The following is a 20,449-nucleotide window of genomic DNA, read 5'->3' on the forward strand; positions in this document are numbered from 1 at the left end:
CAGTTCTGCTACATATTTTATAGATGTGATGACCAGAATTGCATACAGTGCTCTAAAAGTGGTTGCACCATGGAAAGAATTAGAGCTATTATGATATTATCCATTGCTTTCCTAACAATTCATAGCATTGTTTGCTTTTTTGACCACCACCACATACTGTCAAGGATTTCAACATACTGCCCATGACGACAGAGATCCTTTTCCTGGGTAGTGACTCCTAATATGGAACCTAACATTGTGTAACTGCAGTTTGGATTACTTCTCCCTATGTGATCACTTCGCACTTGTCCACATTAAATTTAATCCACCATTTACATACCCATTCTCACAGACTCGGAAGGACATTTTGCAATCCACTTGTGATTTAGCAACTCAGAATTGTGTCAGCTGCAAATCTGACCACCTCTGTCATTCCCTTTTCCAAATGATTTATAAATATATTTAAACACACACCAGTCCCAGTACAGATCCCTGGGGCACCTTCTTCCATTGAGAAAACTGGCCATTAAGTCTTGTTTCCTAACTTAACCAGTTCGCAATCCATAACAGGACACTGCCTCTTATCCCAAGACTTTCTAATTCTCTCAAATTTTTCATGAAGGACTTTGTCAATCGCCTTCTGAAAATACAAACACACTATATACACCAGCTCACTGGCTCACCATTATCTACATGTTTATTAACCCCTTCAAAAACAAAAAGCAGCAGTTTGGTGAAACAAGACTTCACTTGGGTACATCCATGTTGGCTGTGTCCCATTAAACCATGTCTGTCTATATATTCTGTATTTTTGTTCTTTAGAATAAGTTTCTATAATTTTTCCCAGGACTGTCACTGATCTATAGTTTCTCAGCTCACCCTTAGAGCCTTTGTTTTGTTCAATAATTTTTATTCATGGTAAGTACATACATCAGATCAGCAAGTAACAAGGGTAAATGGTAGAAGATGTACATCAGAGATACAGAAGAGGAATCAACATCTGTAAATTCTCAACAACAAAAGCGCATCAACATGACATAAGAACATGAATTTTTGTTTTCTATATATGTAGAGTAGAAACCCTCCCACCCCACTTTGAATTAAACCCCGTTCAGCTATTCTACATGGAATAAAGTCATAGAAAGGAAATTATCAGGCTTAACCTTAATAGCGTTGTCACTGTTCTAGGAATCGTCCTTTAGAAAGGTTACTGATTCAGCAGGTAAATACTGGATATAGACACCCCAAATTTCTTTCATATAAGCAAATGTTTTGGAAACAATTTTTTGGCCATAAAGGTATTCCATGTTAAGTAGTTTATTGAAATGCTGCTTCCAGGTGGGCAGTAGAGAAGGAGAGCTGGAAGTCCAGTGAGAGAAAGTGACCGATTTGGCTATAAGAGATACCTTGTCCATAAAAAATGATGAGTTGTCAAAACATCAACGCTCATTTTTTTGTATAAAACAAATAACCAAATATATGGGTCCATAGAGATGTCCTGTGACCACAGCATGGAGAAAAGAATCTAACTCTTTCCAAAAGGATTGTAAAATGTCACACCCCCAAAAGCAATGCATGAAGTCAGCACCATGGCATAGACAGTGAATACAATTGTGTGAGGGTAGAGACCATCTGAAACGCCTTCTGTTGAGAGTAAAAGGCCTGATGTAAAAATTTGAATTGCTTTTCCTGCAAATTTACATTTTCCAAAATAACAGGTATTCTAGAAAAGCAATAAGAAATCAGCTAGAGTGAGTGTTAAAGTAGACATAGTATTCCACTTAGTAATCAAAGAAGTTAAATGAGATGCATTTGGGATATCATGCAAAGCTTTGAGCATATTTCTGTCTTTTGCCATCTGGACCCTCCAAGAGTTTCTGTAGTGCTGAGGATTTAAATAGCATTGGGTTAACTTTTAGTAGTGCAAGAATGTAATGATGTAATTGTAAACCATAGAAATCCCTGGAAGGCAATATAAATTTGGTTTGTAACTCTTGAAAGCTAACATATTCAACTTCTGCACCAGTAAAATACATTTGGGAAAGCCTGGAAAGACCCCTTTTATTCCATTGGATAAAGATATTCTGCTCCATTCCTGGTGGGAAGTGAGGATTGCTTCTCATGGGCATACAAGCAGTTAACTCATGCGACAAATGTAGCCTAATACACAGGGCTCTCCAGGCTCTTCGAAAAGGTTGGAGTACATAGCTTTTTTGCAAAAAAGAAGGAAGTAATTTATGGTCTACATGTAGAGCTACCCCCAAAGACAGTGGTGCAACCCAATTCTTAAGGTGGTCTGATGCTGTGGAATAAGATGTCTCAGAAACCCAATCACGGATATGCCGGAGTAGACAGGCCAGATTATATAGGACCAAATTTGGGCAATTAAGCCCTCCATCTTTTTTTTAACTCACATTAAGGTGTCTAGAGGAATTCTGGATTTTTTTTCCCAACCTAAAGAAATTTCCTCATTTCCCTATGGATATCGGATACATTTTTTTTTAACCATATGGGTAACATATGAAATGTGTACAACCATTTGGCTACTTCGGTCATTTTTAAGAGATAGAGACTACCTGACAAGTATAGTGGTAAGTTTTGCCAAGCTTGTAGATTTTTAATCAATTTGGATTTTATTGGGCCAATATTATAGTCATAATTTTGAAGGATCCCCTGGAATATGTATGCCCAGGTTTTGGGGGTTTTTTTATTTAACTTTGGGAAGAGGAAGAGGAGGATGCCTAGGTATTTTAATTCTTTTGTGACCCACTTTAAAGGGAAGGCTCCTGGCCATTGAGTATGCAATGTGCCTAGCACATCTAAAGCTTTGCGTTCTTCACAATTTATCTTCAGGCCTGCAAATTTCCCAAAAGCCTGTTGAATGTTTAAAATATTGGGTGGTGATTGTAGAGGGTGGCTCGGGAAGATGAGCACATCAGTGAAGGCCGCTACAGTAAAGGTATTTCCATTGGAGGAATAAGCTTGGATTCTAAGGGAAGTAGCCAAATTTTCTCAGTAAGGGACCAATTGACAAAATATATAAAAGTGGTGATAATGGGCAACCTTGTCGGACCTCTCTCTGTATCTGGAATGCCTTAGAGTTCAGATCATTAGCTACAATATGGGAAGTGGGTGATTGGTAGAATATGGAGATGTTATTCAGAATCTGGCCTTGAAATCCAAATATTTGCAGAACAGAGAATATATACTCCCATGAGACCCTGTCAAAGGCTTTTTCCGAGTCAAAGCCCACTGCAAGAGTTGAGAGGAGTTAAACGGGATGATTCGATTGCGGAAATTAGTCTGATATGAGCCCCTGCATTTCGGCCGTGAACAAAGCCAGCCTGAAAGGTAGAAATAATAGAAGGAATAATATTACTCAGCTGCTCCGCTATAATACGTGCATATAATTTCAGGTCACAATTTAATAAAGATATGGGACTATATGAAAAAGCTAAGAAGGAGTCCTTCCCTGATTTTGGGAGTACTGTGATATAGGCTTTATTAAAGTCAGAAGGAAACTTCTTTTTTTCCCCAAGACGCCTACCAAAAGGGTTAATGGTCTAACAAGTCAGGGACATAATTTATAAAAATCTGCCGAATACCCATCTGGGCCAGGAGCCTTATGTGCTTTATTCGTTTTTATTACAGCCAAAACTTCAGCTTCTGTTATTGGGTTATATAAGTATTCAAGCAGAGGTTTTGTGAGTTGGGGGTAAAGAAAGATTTTCAAAAAAATAGGTCCTCGTCGATAGATGTACCCCTTCCTATCTTCTGTATAGAGATCTTCATAAAATTGCCTAAGTATTTCACAAATATCTGAACCTTTTGTCACAAGTTCACCAAATCTAGTCTTAAAACCTGTAATGAAGAATTTCCCTTTAATAGCCACCAACCTGGATAATAGTTTATCTGATTTCCAAATTGGAAAAAGGTGTGTTCAGAGGTTTTTAAAGAGTTTTGGGCCCTAATATGTAGATGGGTGTTAAAAGCATTTAAGAAGGATTGGTAAGCTTCTTTATTGGATTGGGATGGAGCTGTGGCAAGCTTGCGTTTAGCTGTTTGCAATTTGGACGCTAAGTCAAGAATGGTTGCATTCATTTGTTTTGGGTTTTGGGGTTTTTTTTTAACATACGCAATTATATCCCCCCTAAGGACTACTTTTGTGGTCTCCCAAAACAGCGATGGGTTGTCTAAGTGCTGTTACGAGCGCGACCTCCAATGGCCGTTACTCTCCAAGGCACGGTAGTCTCTCAAACGGGGTTGTGAGCCCTTGGGCCATGGCATGACCCAGGGAGGAGCCCCAAGCCACACCGTGGGAGGTGAGCTGGTGCGAGCATGGGTAACAAGGCAAGACTTGGCTGACGCAAGGACTAGGGCACAAGGTCTGACCCTCAACCGGACCTGCACGCCCCGGACAACCAACAACGCAATGTTAATTGATGAACAGTCCTCCGACCGTTCCAAGCCCTTTCGGACCTGCCGCTGGGAACGGCAATGAGCGGCAGGCTGGACAGAGGACGAGGGCAGACTGAGTCCTTGGAACACAGAAGACTTGGGACTATGACTAAGACGACTGCATCACAGAGGCGAGAAGCTGGGAAGGTAGACATTGGCACGTCTCTCAGGGTGCCCAACACAGCCCACCTTCACGGGCGGACCCAATGGGCTGGTCGCGGACCACCCTGTCCCACTGCGCACCCTACACAGCCTGAGGAGACTGGTCACGGACCACGCGGGGAGCGGGACGAGCGCAGGAAAGGAATCCAGCCGATGTGAGACCCAAATGACGGAGCCGGTGTCATCCGGAGAACCACAGGGGCTGGCAAGACAGGAAGGCTCAAGAGCGCTGGACATGAGTCCACTGCAGGCAACTCCAAAGATGAAGGTGTGTCACCCAGAGAACCAAAGCGCCGGCAGAACAGAAGGCTCAAGAGCACAGGAGCAAAACATCAGGAAAGGCTGGAACATCAGGAACATGAAGACATTAAACACGAAGCCATCAAAGCAAGAGGAGACCACGGAGTACCTGGATCGAAGGAGCACAGACTGTGAAACTCAATCCAAAGGCCAACAAGAACTGAAGTGAAGGTCCTTTTATACTGCTGTAGACAGGCAACTCCCTGGGAGGAATTAGGATGGGCCACACCTAGCTGGCCCTATAACTAAGGAGAAGTGCTGCGAGCCTGCCCCTAGGGAAAAGGGCGTGGCCCAAACCAGGAAGTCCATACAGACCCAAGCAAGCCTAAGGCAGGCCGCAAGGACCTCGAAGACCTCCCAGGCCCTGAAGCAAATCCTGGATAGTTCGTAGGCGAGACCATGGCTTCGGAGCGGCCTCCAGAAAAGGTGAGATGCCTCCTGTGACACTGCTACAGAAGGAATCCTAACAAGTGCTGTGAGTTTTTAAATTCTTCCCACTTTTGGAGAATAAACTGGTGGAAGGGCTTATCATTTAACAATTGACATGGGAACTGCTTGGATTTTGGAGGGGGATTTTCCTGCGGAAAACCAAATATCAGTCCATATTGGGGCATGGTCTGCTATCGCTATATCAGCCGAGACTACTCTGGGGAAAATATCTTTTGAGAGGAGGATGTAGTCAATCCTGGAGAGAGTCAAATGAGCTCGGGATACGTGTGAATACTCCCACACATTTGGGTGTAATACTCGCCATTTATCGAGTAATTGCAATTTTTTGCAAGTATGTGTTACTCCTGTGTCCATGGATATCCTGAAGATTTTAGGTAAGGCTGATTTATCTAAGGTTGCATCGTGTATGCAGTTAAAGTTTCCTACAAATATCAGGGCACCCTGCATATGAGTAAGCAATAAGTTAATAACCTTAGTAAAGGTCATAAGTGTTCGGAGCGTATATGTTACATAATGTAATGGTCTGCCTTCCAAGTGACCAGTAACTATAACATAGCGGCCATCTGGGTCTGTAAATTTGCGTGATAAAGTAAAGGGTGATTTCTGTTGATCAAAATGACCACACCTTTTTTAGTTTTAGCTGGTGAGACATAGCATGCTGCTACCCACTCCCTGTGTATTTTCTTGCTCTCAATCACAGTGTCTGATATTTCAGTATCATAGCAGGTAAAGAACAGTCATGGAACAGACCAGGGGAGGCTCCCAGCCAAACCTCCCCTACATGAGTGTGTACTGTATAGGCTATATCTCCCATATACCAGTGACAAGGAAAAATAAACCATTAGTGAGCTGCTTAAAAGAAATCTATGTAGTAACAAAGTGTTCAAACCCCCCCCCCCCCCAACCACCTCCCTTTTCCCTTCCCAAAATATCTCAAAAGACCCCATGGACTCATTGAGTCAATGTAGGAGATCATGTATAATGTGACTGGGTGTCACAACCCACTAGCTGCAATATTAGAATCTATTTTAACAGTGGACTGCTATTTTTAAATAAAGAAAATGTCACTAATTATTTAACCCCTCTAGCATCTTCTTTGCAGCTTCGGGGGAGTCATAAGTAGCCCATTTCCCATCATGAAAGACCTTCAGCTTTGCCGGGAATTGCAGGGTAAAGCGAATTTGCTTGTTCATTAGTTCACCGCAGAGAGGAGAGAAGGCCAGTCATGGCACTGACACACTCGCCGAATAATCCGGTGCCAGTCGGACTGGAGATCCCTGGAACTGTAAATCTGAAGTTTTCCTCGCCGCTTGTAATACTTATTTGTGAACATAATTTAGTATTTTGAGAATGACTGTTCTGGGTCGTAGGGCAGAGGGTATACGAGCACCTAAGCGGTGCACACTTTCAATCTCCAGGATACCTTTCAGCTCAGGTAGGCCCAACGCCTCTGGGATCCAATAGAGTAAAAGTCCACGCAGTGCTCCCTCTTCCACCGTTTCAGGGATTCCAATAAGTCGGAGGTTAGATTGATGCGATCTATTTTCAAGATCAATCCTGTCTGCTTGATCTTTTAAAGATTTTTCCATCGTAGTAACTTTTTGAGTGAGAGCAAGCATGTCGTCTTCTAGGACAGAGGTTCTTCCCTCGACTTGAACGATCCGCGGGGAAAACAAACTGATGCCTGCAGTGCTGTAGTTTGCTCCAAAGGACACATCTGCCTTCACCCATCTATCCAGCCTATTTTATTTTATTTACAAGGATTTATATACCGCCTACACTTGGTAAAGGAATATAAAGAAGCCCAAGTGGCTGCTCTACAGATGCCTCCACCCATGATGCCACCTGTGCCTGGTAGAGTGGGCCCAGGAGTCTGGAGCTTACTTATCCGCAAGGAGGTATGCTGCACAACTGCCTCCTTTATTTAGCTATAATCAGCTTAGAGGCTGCTTAACCTTTCCATGGACCTCCGTGTAGGACGAATAGCTTATCTAATTTTCTTCAGAGGTTTGTAACCTTCAATTATCCCAACAGTATGCTCCAGACTTCCAGACTGCACCAACTGGACCTTTCCTTTCGTGACTCAGCCTCTTTAAAAACTGGTAAGGAAACCACCTTAAGGTGAAATTATTTTGGGTAAGGAAGGAAAGAACCAGGCAGAATACGATCAGGCTTCAGTGAAGAACAAATAGGGATCTCTACAGGACAGAACTTGTATCTCCGAGATGTGCCTAGCAAATGGCCACCAAGGAGGCTATTTTTAAAGAGATTTCTCAATGACAATCACCTCAAACTGAGGCTTCATCAGAGCCCCAAGTACCAGACTGAGGTTCCATTGTGGGACTATCATTCTAAAAATGGGCCTAATTTGTTTCACCCACCTGTGAAAGCAGGCTACATCCAGGTGTGCAGCAACCTGCTGGTTCCGAATTGTCCCTCTGCAGAAGGATATGGCTGCTACAGATGCTTTTAGGGAACTCAGTTATAACCCTTTATCTAGTCCCACCTGCATGAAATCTAGAATGCCTGCAACATCTGCTTTCTAGGGAGAAACCTCCTGGTTCTGCACAAATTCTCAGACGGCAAATGCAGATATAGGCCAATGAAGTAGAAGATCTCTGCATCTTTAGTATAGTTGAAATAGCTAGAAAGGTGTACCCTTTCCTATGCAGGCATGCCTTTTCAAGGGCCAAGCTGCAAGACAAAATGGAGATGGGTCCTTCATCAGGATCCACCCTACCACAACAGTCCACAGGCCCTAGGGAGGCATACCAGGTCTTCCACTAACAGTACCAGTTCGCCAGTCTAGAACTACCAAGATTGTCAGGGATGGATGACCTACTTTTTCCCAGTGTTCTCCCTATAAGCAGATGGGGGGGGGGGGGGAAATAGGACGACATCCTGTGGCCATGGACTTATGAGGGCATCTATCCCTCTGGAGCCTGATTCCCTACACTGGCTGAAGAAACTGTGCACCTTGGCATTCTGGCAATTTGCTATCAGATCTATAGCCAACTGCCCCCACTAGTTCATTATCATTTGGAATGCCTGATTTCCCATTTCCCCAGGGTCTAGTCTGTTCCTGCTGAGGAAGTCATCTTGAATATTCTCAACTCCCACGATATGGGAACCTGAGAGTAGATGCAGACTGACTTCTACCTACCTACATAGGTCAGCTGCCTTGAACATTAGAGTCCAACTGCAGGTGCTTCCCTGCCCTTTTCTGTATGCCACCATGGTGGTGATGTCTGCCAGGATCCCAACAGCATGCCCTTTTACAAGGGCAGAAGTTTAAGGAGCACTTGCCGGATGGCTATTGTCGCTAACATGTTTGAGTACTCCATTTCCATCCTTATCCATTGCCCCTGGGCTAATTGCCCCTGGCAATGGGTTCCCCAGCTGAATCTACTAGCATCCATGGTTATGGTGATCCATACAGGAGGATCCAGCACTACTCCCTTTAGCAAGTTGGCTGATTCTAGCCAACAAGTCAGGACTTCCCTTATCGCTACAGGTACAGGAAGATGAACCTCGGTCTCTTGACTCTGGGGACCACCAGGACAACAGGGATCACTGCAGATGGCACATGTGTGTTGTGGGCCAAGGGACCAGATTTATCGTACCTGACATAAGGCTCAAGATGTGCAGGTAATCCCAAACTCTAGTGGCCCTTTGCCCCCTGGAAACTCTGAATCTGTGCTCTTAAACTTCCTCATTCTCTTCAAGAGGCAGGTAACTCTGCCCTCCGATGTGTTTAATAGGGCCCCTAAAAGTTCCGTGTCTCCTTAGGCCTTTCTGACCCCCACAAAAAGTTGGGACTTGGATCTTTTAGTCTGCTGAGGTAGGGATTACCCGAGCAGAACCTTTGATAATCTTTGAGGTGCTAGTGCTGTGAGCTCCATAGGCTTGCCCAATGCTTATCCTCAGGGAGTCAGATTTGGATTCTTCTAGGTCCTTAAAAAGCTTTTCCAATTGTTCACCGAAAAGCAACCCCCCCCCCCCCCCCCTTTTAAAGGACAGTTTTGAGAGCTGAGACTTGGACACAACTACATCAGCCACCCAGCTGCATAGCCATAAGTCTCCTTGCTGCCACACTCGAGCTACAGCTGTGAAGCCAGCCTAATGAGATCATGAAGGGTGTTGGGCAAAAAAGCTATACCTGACTTGACCCTTGATGTTTCTTCAGATTCTGGAAGTTGTTGACCCCAGAAAACCAAAGCACGTGCCATATATTCCACCCAAATTGCAGCCTTAAGGCCACAGTATTGGTAGAAAAGGGCAATCCTTCTGTCCTGAGAGTCCCTTAAAGCTGTCTCACCTTTGAATGAAATAGTAATTTTCCAGGTAATGGCCGAGACTATGTCATCTACCCTGGGGACTCTCAAGAACAACTCTGTTTCCTTGAGTGGTAGGAGGTAAAGCTTAGCCATAAGTCTAGCCTTCTTATAGCCCCCCTCCCTCCCAGGGGAATTCCATTCCAATAAGACCATATTACTGATGGCTGGGTGCAAAGGGAAGGCCTTTAGGGGCTTTCAGACTCCCATTTGTTCTTCCACTGTGGCACAGGAGATCTTGAGGGCAGCCATAACATTAGTGATTAGTACCGGTAATTCTCCTCTCATCATAACAAGTATAAGAAGTTTCCACCAAGAGTACTCATGTGAGGATGGCATTCTTCGAGTCAAAGCATTTTCTCCTACTTGCATAGACATCACGCTCCCATCTGCCTCACTTATCAGCCAGCTCTCTGCCCTTTCCAATATCTCATATCACTGTGCAGTCTGCATCTTCTATTTTGTACTGCTTCACTGATCCAGTAGTAGGGCTGTTGCATCCCTGCCCCTGTGATGTTGCAGCCATGTCCTGTCTCCTGTGTGGTCCTAGCACCACCAACTTTGATTTACCACAAACTCTCAATCTCCTCAATCCTGCCTGTCAGTCATCCACACAGTGGATTTACAAAACAGACAACTTTGAAAATCAGGATGTAGCATTGCCATACCTTAACACCTCCCCCACCATAATCAAATAAAGTATAAGTGCATAACTGCTGTGGTTTCACTTCCAATATGAAAGAATCGTTTTGTTTTAGAAATTTGTTTTATTGTGATCTACAGTGAATTAATTGGATATTGCTGAATAGAAAAATGCATAAATAAGGCTTGTACAAAACACCTAAAAAAAAAAGGTTACTTGCAAGTCAAAGATTTGTGCCTGGATTGCACCTACAGGACTATCTACTAAAGTTTTCCCATACCCACAAATATGACAAAATCTTTATTAACCAAGCACCACAGAGAATCAACTCTACAATTGGTAGTTTCGTAATTCTGAGATATTTAAATAAATTCATCTCAAGTCAGCTTGGAATCAATACATCTTTTCAGTCCATCAAGATGAACACTTTTTTTTTTTTTTTTTTAAATGAATACTCTTACTTGTAAAGGACAACTACATAAATACATAAACAGCAAAATCGACAGATTTACCAGAGTGCTCATAAGATGAACACAGATGTCTTTTCAATTCAATTACTATTTATGGTGTCTAAATCCTTGCTTTGAAGAACTTATTTTACTACTGTAAAAAGGAATAATCTTTAAATCAAAATGTAATATGAGTATGTTTGTATACTAAACACTTGTTCCAACTCTGCTTACCCTAGATATATCAGTTAACATGGCAAGGCATTAATGGTCCATTAGGCATGCAGTAATGTGTGAATGGGCATTTTCTATCCTAGTCCATTAATAGAAAGTTCTATCCCACTTAATACGAGATCCCTATCCAAAACAAAGGAGTTTAGAAAAGGCCTGGAACACCATTTAACCAAACCTTCAAAGATGTGTGTGAATCTTAAATAACCTTCCAAACTCTTGCATTGCTACTCAATACATGCCTTCTAACCTCATCTTCATTCAGGCTTTGTACTGTTTATATGTATTAATGTCTGTTCATTTTTTATGAATGTTTTATTGTAACCTGCCCCGAACACTGGAGGGTACGGACAAAGTTCTTTTAAAAAAAAGGTAATTAAATAGATATCAAAACCATTTTAAAAATATTTAGATGTTAAGATTTTAAAAGGAAACGACAGACTTTCAGTGCTAGGACTAACATTGAGAAGGAAGCAGAGTTGGGAGAAGATATAATCACGAAAAATCCTGGAGTAGCTGCAGAAAATCCCAGGCCCAGGTCTGAGTAAGCTAAAAGAAAAAAAGAGCAGGAAGATACTATCTGGCACTTCCTACCCTCCAGCTTCCCAAAAAAGAATTCCATAGGCACCATCATTCATGAATTTAAAGCCCATGTACAAGCTTCTTTCCATGAAGTATAAAAAAAGTTTAAGGTTTGAAAATAACTGCATTCCATCTGAAATAAATGCATGGCCTTGAGTATATCAGGGTGAAAACACTACTTAAAACTGTTACAGGATAGTCCTGATGAAGATTATATTAGATTAAGATATTTCAGTCTCCATCACCTCCCACCTGTAAGCTTAGAGCCAATGTAAATATGGAACTCCTGCCCCTTTCCCCAATATACTAGGTGGGCAGTTCTGATACATGGGCCACAAGCCAGTCTGGTTTTTAGGATATATCCCTGAAATATTTGCATACAACTCTCTCATTCATTAGGAATATCCTGAAAACTTGACCCGTTTGTGGCCCTCCAAGACCCAGGATGACCAGTCCTCCAATATTCCCTAGCTAGTCAGGTTTTTGGGATATCTACAATGAATCTGCATGAAATAGATTAGCATATCGAGTCTCCAAAGTATACAAATTTCTCTCATGTGTATTTATGGATTTCCTGAAAACCTAACAGGTTTCACAAGGCCTGCTCTAATGGGTTGCAATATCAGACCATGCTTAATTCCACTCATCCCTAAATAGAAATTACAACCCAGCTACAAGATGCAATCTTATTATGCTTTCAATACAAATATAAAAGAGAAAAAAAATGTTACCTTAAACCCCAATTCCTAGTTACCATTCAGTACGCGAAAGTGTAAAGAACGTGACAACCAGTCAATTAGTAGATATGAAATGAAAATTAAAGGTAATGAAGATATCATTTTAACAATGTTATTAATCTCCAGACTGAGAGAGTTACTTTAAAATGCAATACTCAAAAGAGAACCAACTTACATTTTCATACAAAATTTATGCCCAATGACACTGTTGGCTGGGCACTAAATTCCAAAGATAAACAGACCCTGGAGGCCAAACTCCTTCTCTGGGTTGTATCAATGATATGCTGACAGCAGCACCACCATCTATCGAGCATGACAAAGGCTGGTAAAACCCCAGGAGTCAGGTTCCCCAGATACCTAAAATTTGGTACCTTTTGAGGATAGTTGCTTTTTGTTATGTTTGCAGACAAACCACTTGACTAAAAACAGTTTATCCCAAATAAATAAATACACTGACTGCACAAAGGTTTAAATTGTGTCTGCATGTTACTAATATCCAAGTAGAGGGAGGGAACAAATTATATATGTTTTATTTCTTGCACTTTAAACAATTTTCTCAATGATAATGCAAGATTTAGTATCCAAGAAAACAAAAGACCTATTTGATAGGTTAAGTTTAGCAGAACAAAATGAAAAATTCTTTCCAAGGGGGGAAAAAAACCGGGTTTTTTTTTTGTTTGTTTTTTTTTTTTTTAAATCAGACACAAAACAGAAGGCCTTTACTGAACACAGACTGTGTGGGTAAAACAAATCTTATGAGCTCTAGAAAAATTAAACAATTAGAAAATTGAGTATTCATGCAGGCAAAGTTAGCAATCACATTCAGCGGACATTAAAGTAAATTGAACCTAATTTAAAAAAATGATTAAACAGACAGATAATTGTTCTTAAAATACAGGCATGAACAATTGTCAATTCCTGTTATTGTCCACAATACTGATTAAACAAAATATTAGAAAATATGGACCTATTTAAAATGGCATAGGGAATAAGAATAAATCCACCTTACCTTGATAGGAGCTGTAGAAAACTTAACCTTTCGCTTTGGCTCTGGAGCTTCTTCCTCAGACAGCCCAGCTACTTCCTCATAATCACTGTCATATTTGCACTTCTCTATAATTTCTAGTCTCTCTTTATCTTCAACTCCTTGTTTTTCTAATTCTGTCTCTCTATCATCAAATGCTGCATTCTCTATCCCCAAAGCACTAGTAGAAAACTGTATAAAGTTCTTTACGGTCTGTTCTTCAGCTTCACTTTCCTCTTCATCTTCCTCGCTGTCCCTCTCCTCTTCAAGTTGATCCGTAGTTGGTTCTAACTGAACCACCTCTTGAGATACACCTGTAGTTTCTTTCTGATTTGCCTCAAGATTATCTTTTTTTACCTCAACTGTAAGATTAATACAGTCTGCAGAGTTTATAACAGATTTTTCTTCCTCAAATACATCATTTTCCAAATCATCTCCTTCACTCTCTGAAGTTTCATTTTGCAATACCACCAGCTCTGCCCTCACCATCTCTATCTGGGTTTGACTGCAGGAAGAGTTTGTGGAATCCTTTGAGTCACTGACCATATTTGATAAGGAGTTACTAGCCTGGGCAGAATCTATTTTTACATCAAAATTACAGTTTCTAAAGTGTCCCATATTTACAGTTGAGTCCTGTTCTTTACAGCCCAGGAGAGAGGACCCGAGTAGTTTTTCACTGCTTTCATCCTGAGATATGGCCCCTTCAGTGGAGGATACCCATCCTGTCTTGGCGGCCAATTCCCCATTTAGGGACAATTGGCCTAGGCATGGCAATAACACACCAGATGTTTTGGGAGATTCACTATGGGTTGAGTCTTTGGACTCTTCACCATCACTATCAACTAAAAAACTCTCTAACCTCCTGGATATAGGCCCTGCATTGAGGGATGACCTGTGCCCTTGCTGCTTCACTTCATTGCTTTTAGTCTCACATGTGGATGCACCACTGTTAGATGCTTTAAGAAAAGCACAAACAGGACTGGTCTCCCTATCATCCGCCTTTTCTTCTGGTGCAGTTATGTCACGTTTGCTAGAATTTTTGTCAACCACAGTCTGCCGCTGAATGTTTCTTTCAAAGAGTTTCCTGGTTTCTGAAAATTTCTCTGCTAATGCCGTTTTGTCCAAAGCCCCGTCCTCACTTTTAATGATCTTCTCAACAGTGGCAGAGTCCGAGTTGGCATTAAGAGCATTATTCTGATAAACACTCACAAAAGATGGACTCGTTGGGGAAGGGGGGAAATCCGCCTTTATAAGTTTTACCTCAGGCTGATTTTCATTTGGCGATGAACCCATTTGCATAAATATATTTTTTATTTTATGGACCCGATTGCCATAAGTGGCTCTGCCTCTTGTGTTATCTATCGATGCGCCATTAGAGTTCAACCTCTGGGCACCCTGTTTGGGTGCATTTTCTTGCCTGATTCCATCAAACGAACATTTAATAGCATGGAAATCAGATTTATAAGCGTTCCGGTGCGGCGAAGCACTTCTTAAAGTTTTTTCCGATTTCCCTTCGGTTTTCATCATTTTTCAAGAGACTCGAGTTTACGTCTTAAGAGACAGAAGAGAAAATCCTCTCTTTACAGATAGAAAACGAGACACCGGAGGAGCGCTTTCTTCCCCTCAAGGAATTACACGGAAAAAGATTCCAGGTTTGACGGAATGCACTTTAAAACCACTTGTGGTTTTTTCTTCAATACGGCAACCAGAAAGCCATCTGTAAAGAGAAATAAAGGGTTACATGAACCTGCGGCACCTCGCCTCCTCCGTGCCACGCATTTCAAACTTTCCAGTCCTGCAAGTGTCCAAACTGAGGGGGAGGGGAAAGTAACACTAAAGAAGCAATTAAAAACCGGAGAACGGTTAGTCACACGCTCTTCGCTCGCCTTTGCTATATAGCTGCAATGCTCTTTACTCGGTTTTATTCTTGTTGGTAAATACTCGAGGTCCCAGAACAGCCCCGGGGGGTACAGAGAAAGCGGGAGCGACACCGCCTAGTCCATGCTATAGCTCCAGGGCGCCTGCCTCTGCCTGGAAGTAAATACAAGTTTTTGGGCCCTGGCTTCAGCCCAGTCCCGAAAAGCGCCCGCTCTCCTTCCCTCTCCAACCCTATGGAAACTCCGCCCGCGCTTCCCGGACAGTTTCTTTCCTCACACGGAGCACAGCGAGAGTCGTTTACTCCAAAGCAAGTTTTCCTCTCCACCATAAGAAGAGTTGTTTAACGAACATTAAAAAAAAAAAAGGATCAATAAAGTTTTTTTTTTCCTTAACATAATACCTTGAGTTTCGCTATTCAGGTCCTTTCGAAGTATCTTCCAGTGGAAGGCTAAATTTTTCTTCCCGTTTCGTTCCTTACACTTTCATAGTTCCCAATACCAAGCGCAACGCCATCATTCCCCACCTCCAACTCCTCCCTCGTCTTCTCTGTTCTACCGAATACCAAACTACCACCCCGTCGCACTCGCGCAGCGGCCGCGAGATCAGCCGGATCCTGCCAAGCACAAGCACGAGCACGCGCGGAAAAGTGAAAGGCCGGGGCGCGACACCTGCCGCCGCATCCTTAACTGAAGCGCGCTCAACGCCGCCAGACGGGCTCTTGGAGCAGCTGCTTTCTCCACGTAAGAAATGTGCGCATTCCTAAAACCTACGAAAGGAGGAGGAGTAACTCAGGGAGCGCGCACGCACAATCTAGCCTAGGCAGCCGCTGCTGGAAAAACGTCTCCATTGGGATATACCATTTTGCAACCGTAAGTAGGGGCTTTTAGGAGGGGAGTTTCTATACCTGTAGAATCTAAAATACCTGGATAAGATGTTTACTATGTTTGGCCATATTTTCAAAAACATTTATTGTATAGTATGGAAGCTGGAAGCCATAAAGTCCTATTAAATTACAGTGAATTGGATTATTTTGGTAGAAAAGACAGGTTGGTTATTTTTAACTGCAGACATCCCAGCCTATTCATTTCCAAATGAATGTGTTTGGGGATGGGGAGGGAGATTGTTTTAGATCTAAAGTAAGACATTGGAGCATTTTTGTAGAATTTTCCTGATGCTTATGAGGATAATAAAGTCACTGATGTCTGGAAGTGAATGATATGGGGGAAAGGTTATTCTCCAAATGATGATGAAAGAGACAAATGTTTTGAAATTCGTTACAAATGTAAGACAGTTTGTCATCCTAAAATGGAGCTAGAAAAATATGAGCTGTCAAGTCAAACCTTTTGGTAGATCTAATTTTTGTCCTCTTTAAATCAGTCTGCTGTGGGAAATGACTGGCCATGCATAAGCAATATGTAGCACTTTTTCCTGAATCTGCATGTAGTGCTTAATGCTGGGTTCTGTGCAAAATGTGATCTAGCAAATGTAGTGGATTGGGCCAAAGATGATGGATTCACGGGACAGGAGCATCATCCCCTCTACAACTGACAGAATACCCTTCTTGGCTATTGGCCTCTTCCTCCTAGAACCATAGGAACATAAGAACATGCCATACTGGGTCAGACCAAGGGTCCATCAAGCCCAGCATCCTGTCTCCAACAGTGGCCAGTCCAGGCCATAAGAACCTGGCAAGTACCCAGAAACTAAGTCTATCCCATGTTACTGTTGCTAGTAATAGCAGTGGCTATTTTCTAAGTCAACTTAATTAATAGCAGGTAATGGACTTCACCTCCAAGAACTTATCCAATCCTTGTTTAAACCCAGCTATACTAACTATACTAACCGCATCCCCTGGCAACAAATTCCAGAGTTTAATTGTGCGTTGAGTGAAAAAGAACTTTCTCCAATTAGTTTTATGTTTATGTGCAATTTGTTTATTAAACAACCAGTAAAATACAAAGCAAACAAAGCAGTGCATAACATTTTTTTGTTTTGTGTGTTATTCAGGAGGCAATCCCTCTCCCCCTCCCCCCTCCCCCCCCCAAACGTCCAATACAGAAATTAAAAAATCCAAAAAGAAAATCGCAGCATGTCGAGGATGGTGTTATAGTCTGATATGCCATTCCCCTAGAGGCCAGAGTTGGACGAACTTCTAAACCACCTCCCTTATTTCCTACTTCCCCCCCCCCCCCCCCCCCCCCCCCCCCCCCCCCCAATGTGGGTGCAGGTCCGGGTTTATACATCAAATCCTAAATAACTATCAGTGATACAGCTTATAAAGTATTTAATATCATACTCCTTGCTCTATGGGGTAGGATGTGCAAATATGGGTCCCACACTTGTAAGAAGTGGGTCCTTGTGTTAGGGGAATTTCGCGCTGCTAGGGTTTCCATCTGCAACATCTCATGAACCGCATTGTGCCATTGCCAAAAAGAGGGGACTCTTTCGATCTCCAACTCAGTAGGATAGAACGTTTGGCCTGGGCTAGCAATTTGCGGGCCAAGCACCATCGAGTCTTCCCCAGTATGTGTGTCTTGAGGTCCATATAGAAAAGGAGAAACTCAGGGCGCAAAGGGAGGCAACAGTTAAGCAGCGTACCTATATAATTATTAACCCGCTGCCAAAAGGATAAAACTGCAGTAGAAAACCAAAATGAGTGTGAAAAAGTACCTTTGGCTTCCTGGCATCGAGGGCAGTTGGGGTCCTCCATCAGCCAGGCTTTATGGGCAACCACCTGGGATATATATGCACGGTGTAGGAATTTATAATGCATCTCTCGGAGATAACCATTCGAGGAGATAGAGTTTATCTCTGCAAAGCAATTAGAAAGCCCCTTCAGAGAAACAGGGATCCCCCATCCCCCTGCCATCTAGATAAGAGGGAGTCAAGCGCCCATTTCGGTCTTATTGTCTGCATTGTCTTCTTGTAGTAAGACAGCGAAAGCCGTTGCCGCCCCACCTGAAAAAAAATCATCCAGCTTATAAACCATTTGTGAGGATAGGGCCTCCCACAGCAAAGAAGCAACATAATGTAGGAAGGGAAACATATCTAGGGTGCCAAGGTCGTACTGCCGTTGCAGAACGTCAAAAGAGAGAATGATACAATGGGTGTTGTAATTGTGCCAGCCCCTTGCCCTTCCAATCCCGAAATGCCCTTGGAGTAATCCCTGGGGTAAAAGCCAAATTCCCCTGGGTAGGTAAGAAAGGAGAACATTGACTAGGGAGCCGGAGGTCAGTTAACAAGACCCTCCAGGCATGACATATAGGCGCCAGTAATGGGTGGGTACGCATCCATGAAGGCAGCACCGGGGATGCCGCCTGTAGCAATTATCTGAGGTCTAGATTATGAAAAAGAGTGCAGTCGTACTCCGTGTTAGTATAAGTGGATCCATCGTAAACCCAATCGCGTACAATGCGTAAGAGACAGGCCAAATTGTACAGTTGGAGATCAGGGAGGCCCAAGCCCCCACGGTCCTGAGGTTCCTTTAAGCGGCATAGAGGTATTCTAGCTTTTTTTCCCAGCCCACAGATAAGATAACAGAGTTCTATCCAGGGCACAGAGGTCAGTGGGTCGAAGGTGTAATGGAAGAGTCTGTAAAAGATACAGCAGGTAGATACAGCCACTTAGGGAATAAAATCATTTTATAAGCATTATTGCACCCTGCCAAAGATGAGTCCTTCATCTTGAGAGTGACAGATTAGTGGTGTTAGATTCAACTCGTAAAGTTTGGTTAGATCTAAAGCTATTAGCACCCCTAGGTAACAGAAGGAGCCCTCTGCCCATCTGAGGGGGAAAGTGCCCTGCCATTTACCCTTCAGCTCTTAGTTTTATGTTTAAGTATCTTTATTAGTTTTCACATAGAACCAATCATGTCACATCACAAACAATGCATCAAACATAAGTGGGTACATGGGTGATGGTGACAACAGATGAACACTAGAAACATAGCAAGTCCCAATGCCTAAACCTCCCCCTCCGCCCCCTGTATAACAAGCTCAGCTCAGAGCAAAGAACATTGAGAAGAGGCTGATGTGTTCTTCTCAGCCTCCCCCTGTAAAGCAGTTGACTCCTGAACTTCCCCCCCCCCCCCCCTCCCCATAGGCCATACTAAGGATAGAGCATAGTTAAAACAGAAAAACAGAAGGATTTAGAAAGCAGGGGGTGTGGACATGTCGTTTAATATTAAGCTGCGTGCTCTGTGGGGTAGCAATTCGATATAGGCGTTCCAAATGAGGAGGAAAGTCTGAGGTTTGTGGGCAATATCTATGCATTCTGCCACCTTCTCAGACAAGCATAAAAGGTGGATTTGATTTTTCCAAAATCTCAAATTGGGCAGGTCGGCCCCTACCCAAGTGTGGAGGATGGATTTCTTAGCTAAGAGTAAAACTTTTCGAATCCACAGCCGGTTGTACCTCTGACCCAACGCGACTCCCCGCAGGTGGTCGAAAAGAAGAATGTGTGACTGAGCCAGTATCTGTACTTTAGTCACTTGGAGAATGTAAGCCACAACTGCACACCAGAAGTTCTGGAATTTGGGGCAGCCCCAAAACTTGTGACCCAGGGTGCTGGTGAGAGAGCGCATTTCTCACGAGACCAAAAACACGCCAACCGCCACAGTCGTGATGCGTCAGCGGCGTCTGTGAGCCAGACGGCCAAAAGACCTGCACCGCAAACCGAGGCTTCGATCAAGCCACATGGTGCGCCAGCGTCGCCAAATGCCTCATCGGTGCAGACGCACGGCGCATCCACATTGGCACAGACGCAAAGCCCACCCTCATCGGCACCGAGACAGAGCGCATCTTCATCTGCGCCGACGCACGGCACTGCCGCATCAACACTGACGCACGGCGCATCTAGTATAATGACACACAACGCCGATGCAGAAGCGACCCTCGAAGACGGCGCCCGCCACGAAGACGCACGAGAAAAGGAAGCATGCGTCAACGACACTGGCAGAAAGATCATCGACACACCCGCGGCGCATATTGACGCAGGAGCACTGGAGAAAACACAGGATGTCTCCCATACATCTGCTCCCGGCGCCAGCGACGCAAGCATCGATGCCGGGACTGAAATCCGCTTACAGAACGACGCAGCCCACAGGGAAACCACAGGGGACGCCGACTACTGCACACCCCAGCTGCTCCGAGTCGTCGTCCCCGTCCAAGAGCGAGGCACAACAACATGTTACATCTGTCTCCTCGGGATCTTCCTCGCCATCC

The 20,449-nt window shown here is 43.4% G+C and overlaps 1 protein-coding gene and 1 long non-coding RNA gene across 3 annotated transcripts in view; one reads left to right on the forward strand and one right to left on the reverse strand.

The window, feature by feature from the left end:
- The window catches only part of LOC115093677 (neurabin-1-like), a 476,950-nt gene extending 461,186 nt beyond the window's left edge, over positions 1-15,764 (reverse strand). The window contains exons 1-2 of the mRNA XM_029605797.1: positions 15,628-15,764; positions 13,335-15,066 (exon numbers count right to left, since the gene is read on the reverse strand). Coding sequence (XP_029461657.1) covers positions 13,335-14,876 — 1,542 coding nt within the window. The 5' untranslated portion in view covers positions 14,877-15,066; positions 15,628-15,764. The remainder of the gene's footprint in view (positions 1-13,334; positions 15,067-15,627) is intronic.
- A 205-nt stretch (positions 15,765-15,969) lies between these two features.
- Positions 15,970-20,449, forward strand: part of LOC115093678 — a 32,925-nt gene continuing 28,445 nt past the window's right edge. The window contains exon 1 of one of the 2 annotated variants that reach the window (XR_003857376.1): positions 15,970-16,096. This is a non-coding gene — a long non-coding RNA (uncharacterized LOC115093678). The remainder of the gene's footprint in view (positions 16,097-20,449) is intronic. The other variant, XR_003857377.1, reaches the window with a different exon arrangement.

Source organism: Rhinatrema bivittatum, chromosome 6, assembly GCF_901001135.1.
Source record: "Rhinatrema bivittatum chromosome 6, aRhiBiv1.1, whole genome shotgun sequence".
Taxonomy (NCBI): domain Eukaryota; kingdom Metazoa; phylum Chordata; class Amphibia; order Gymnophiona; family Rhinatrematidae; genus Rhinatrema; species Rhinatrema bivittatum.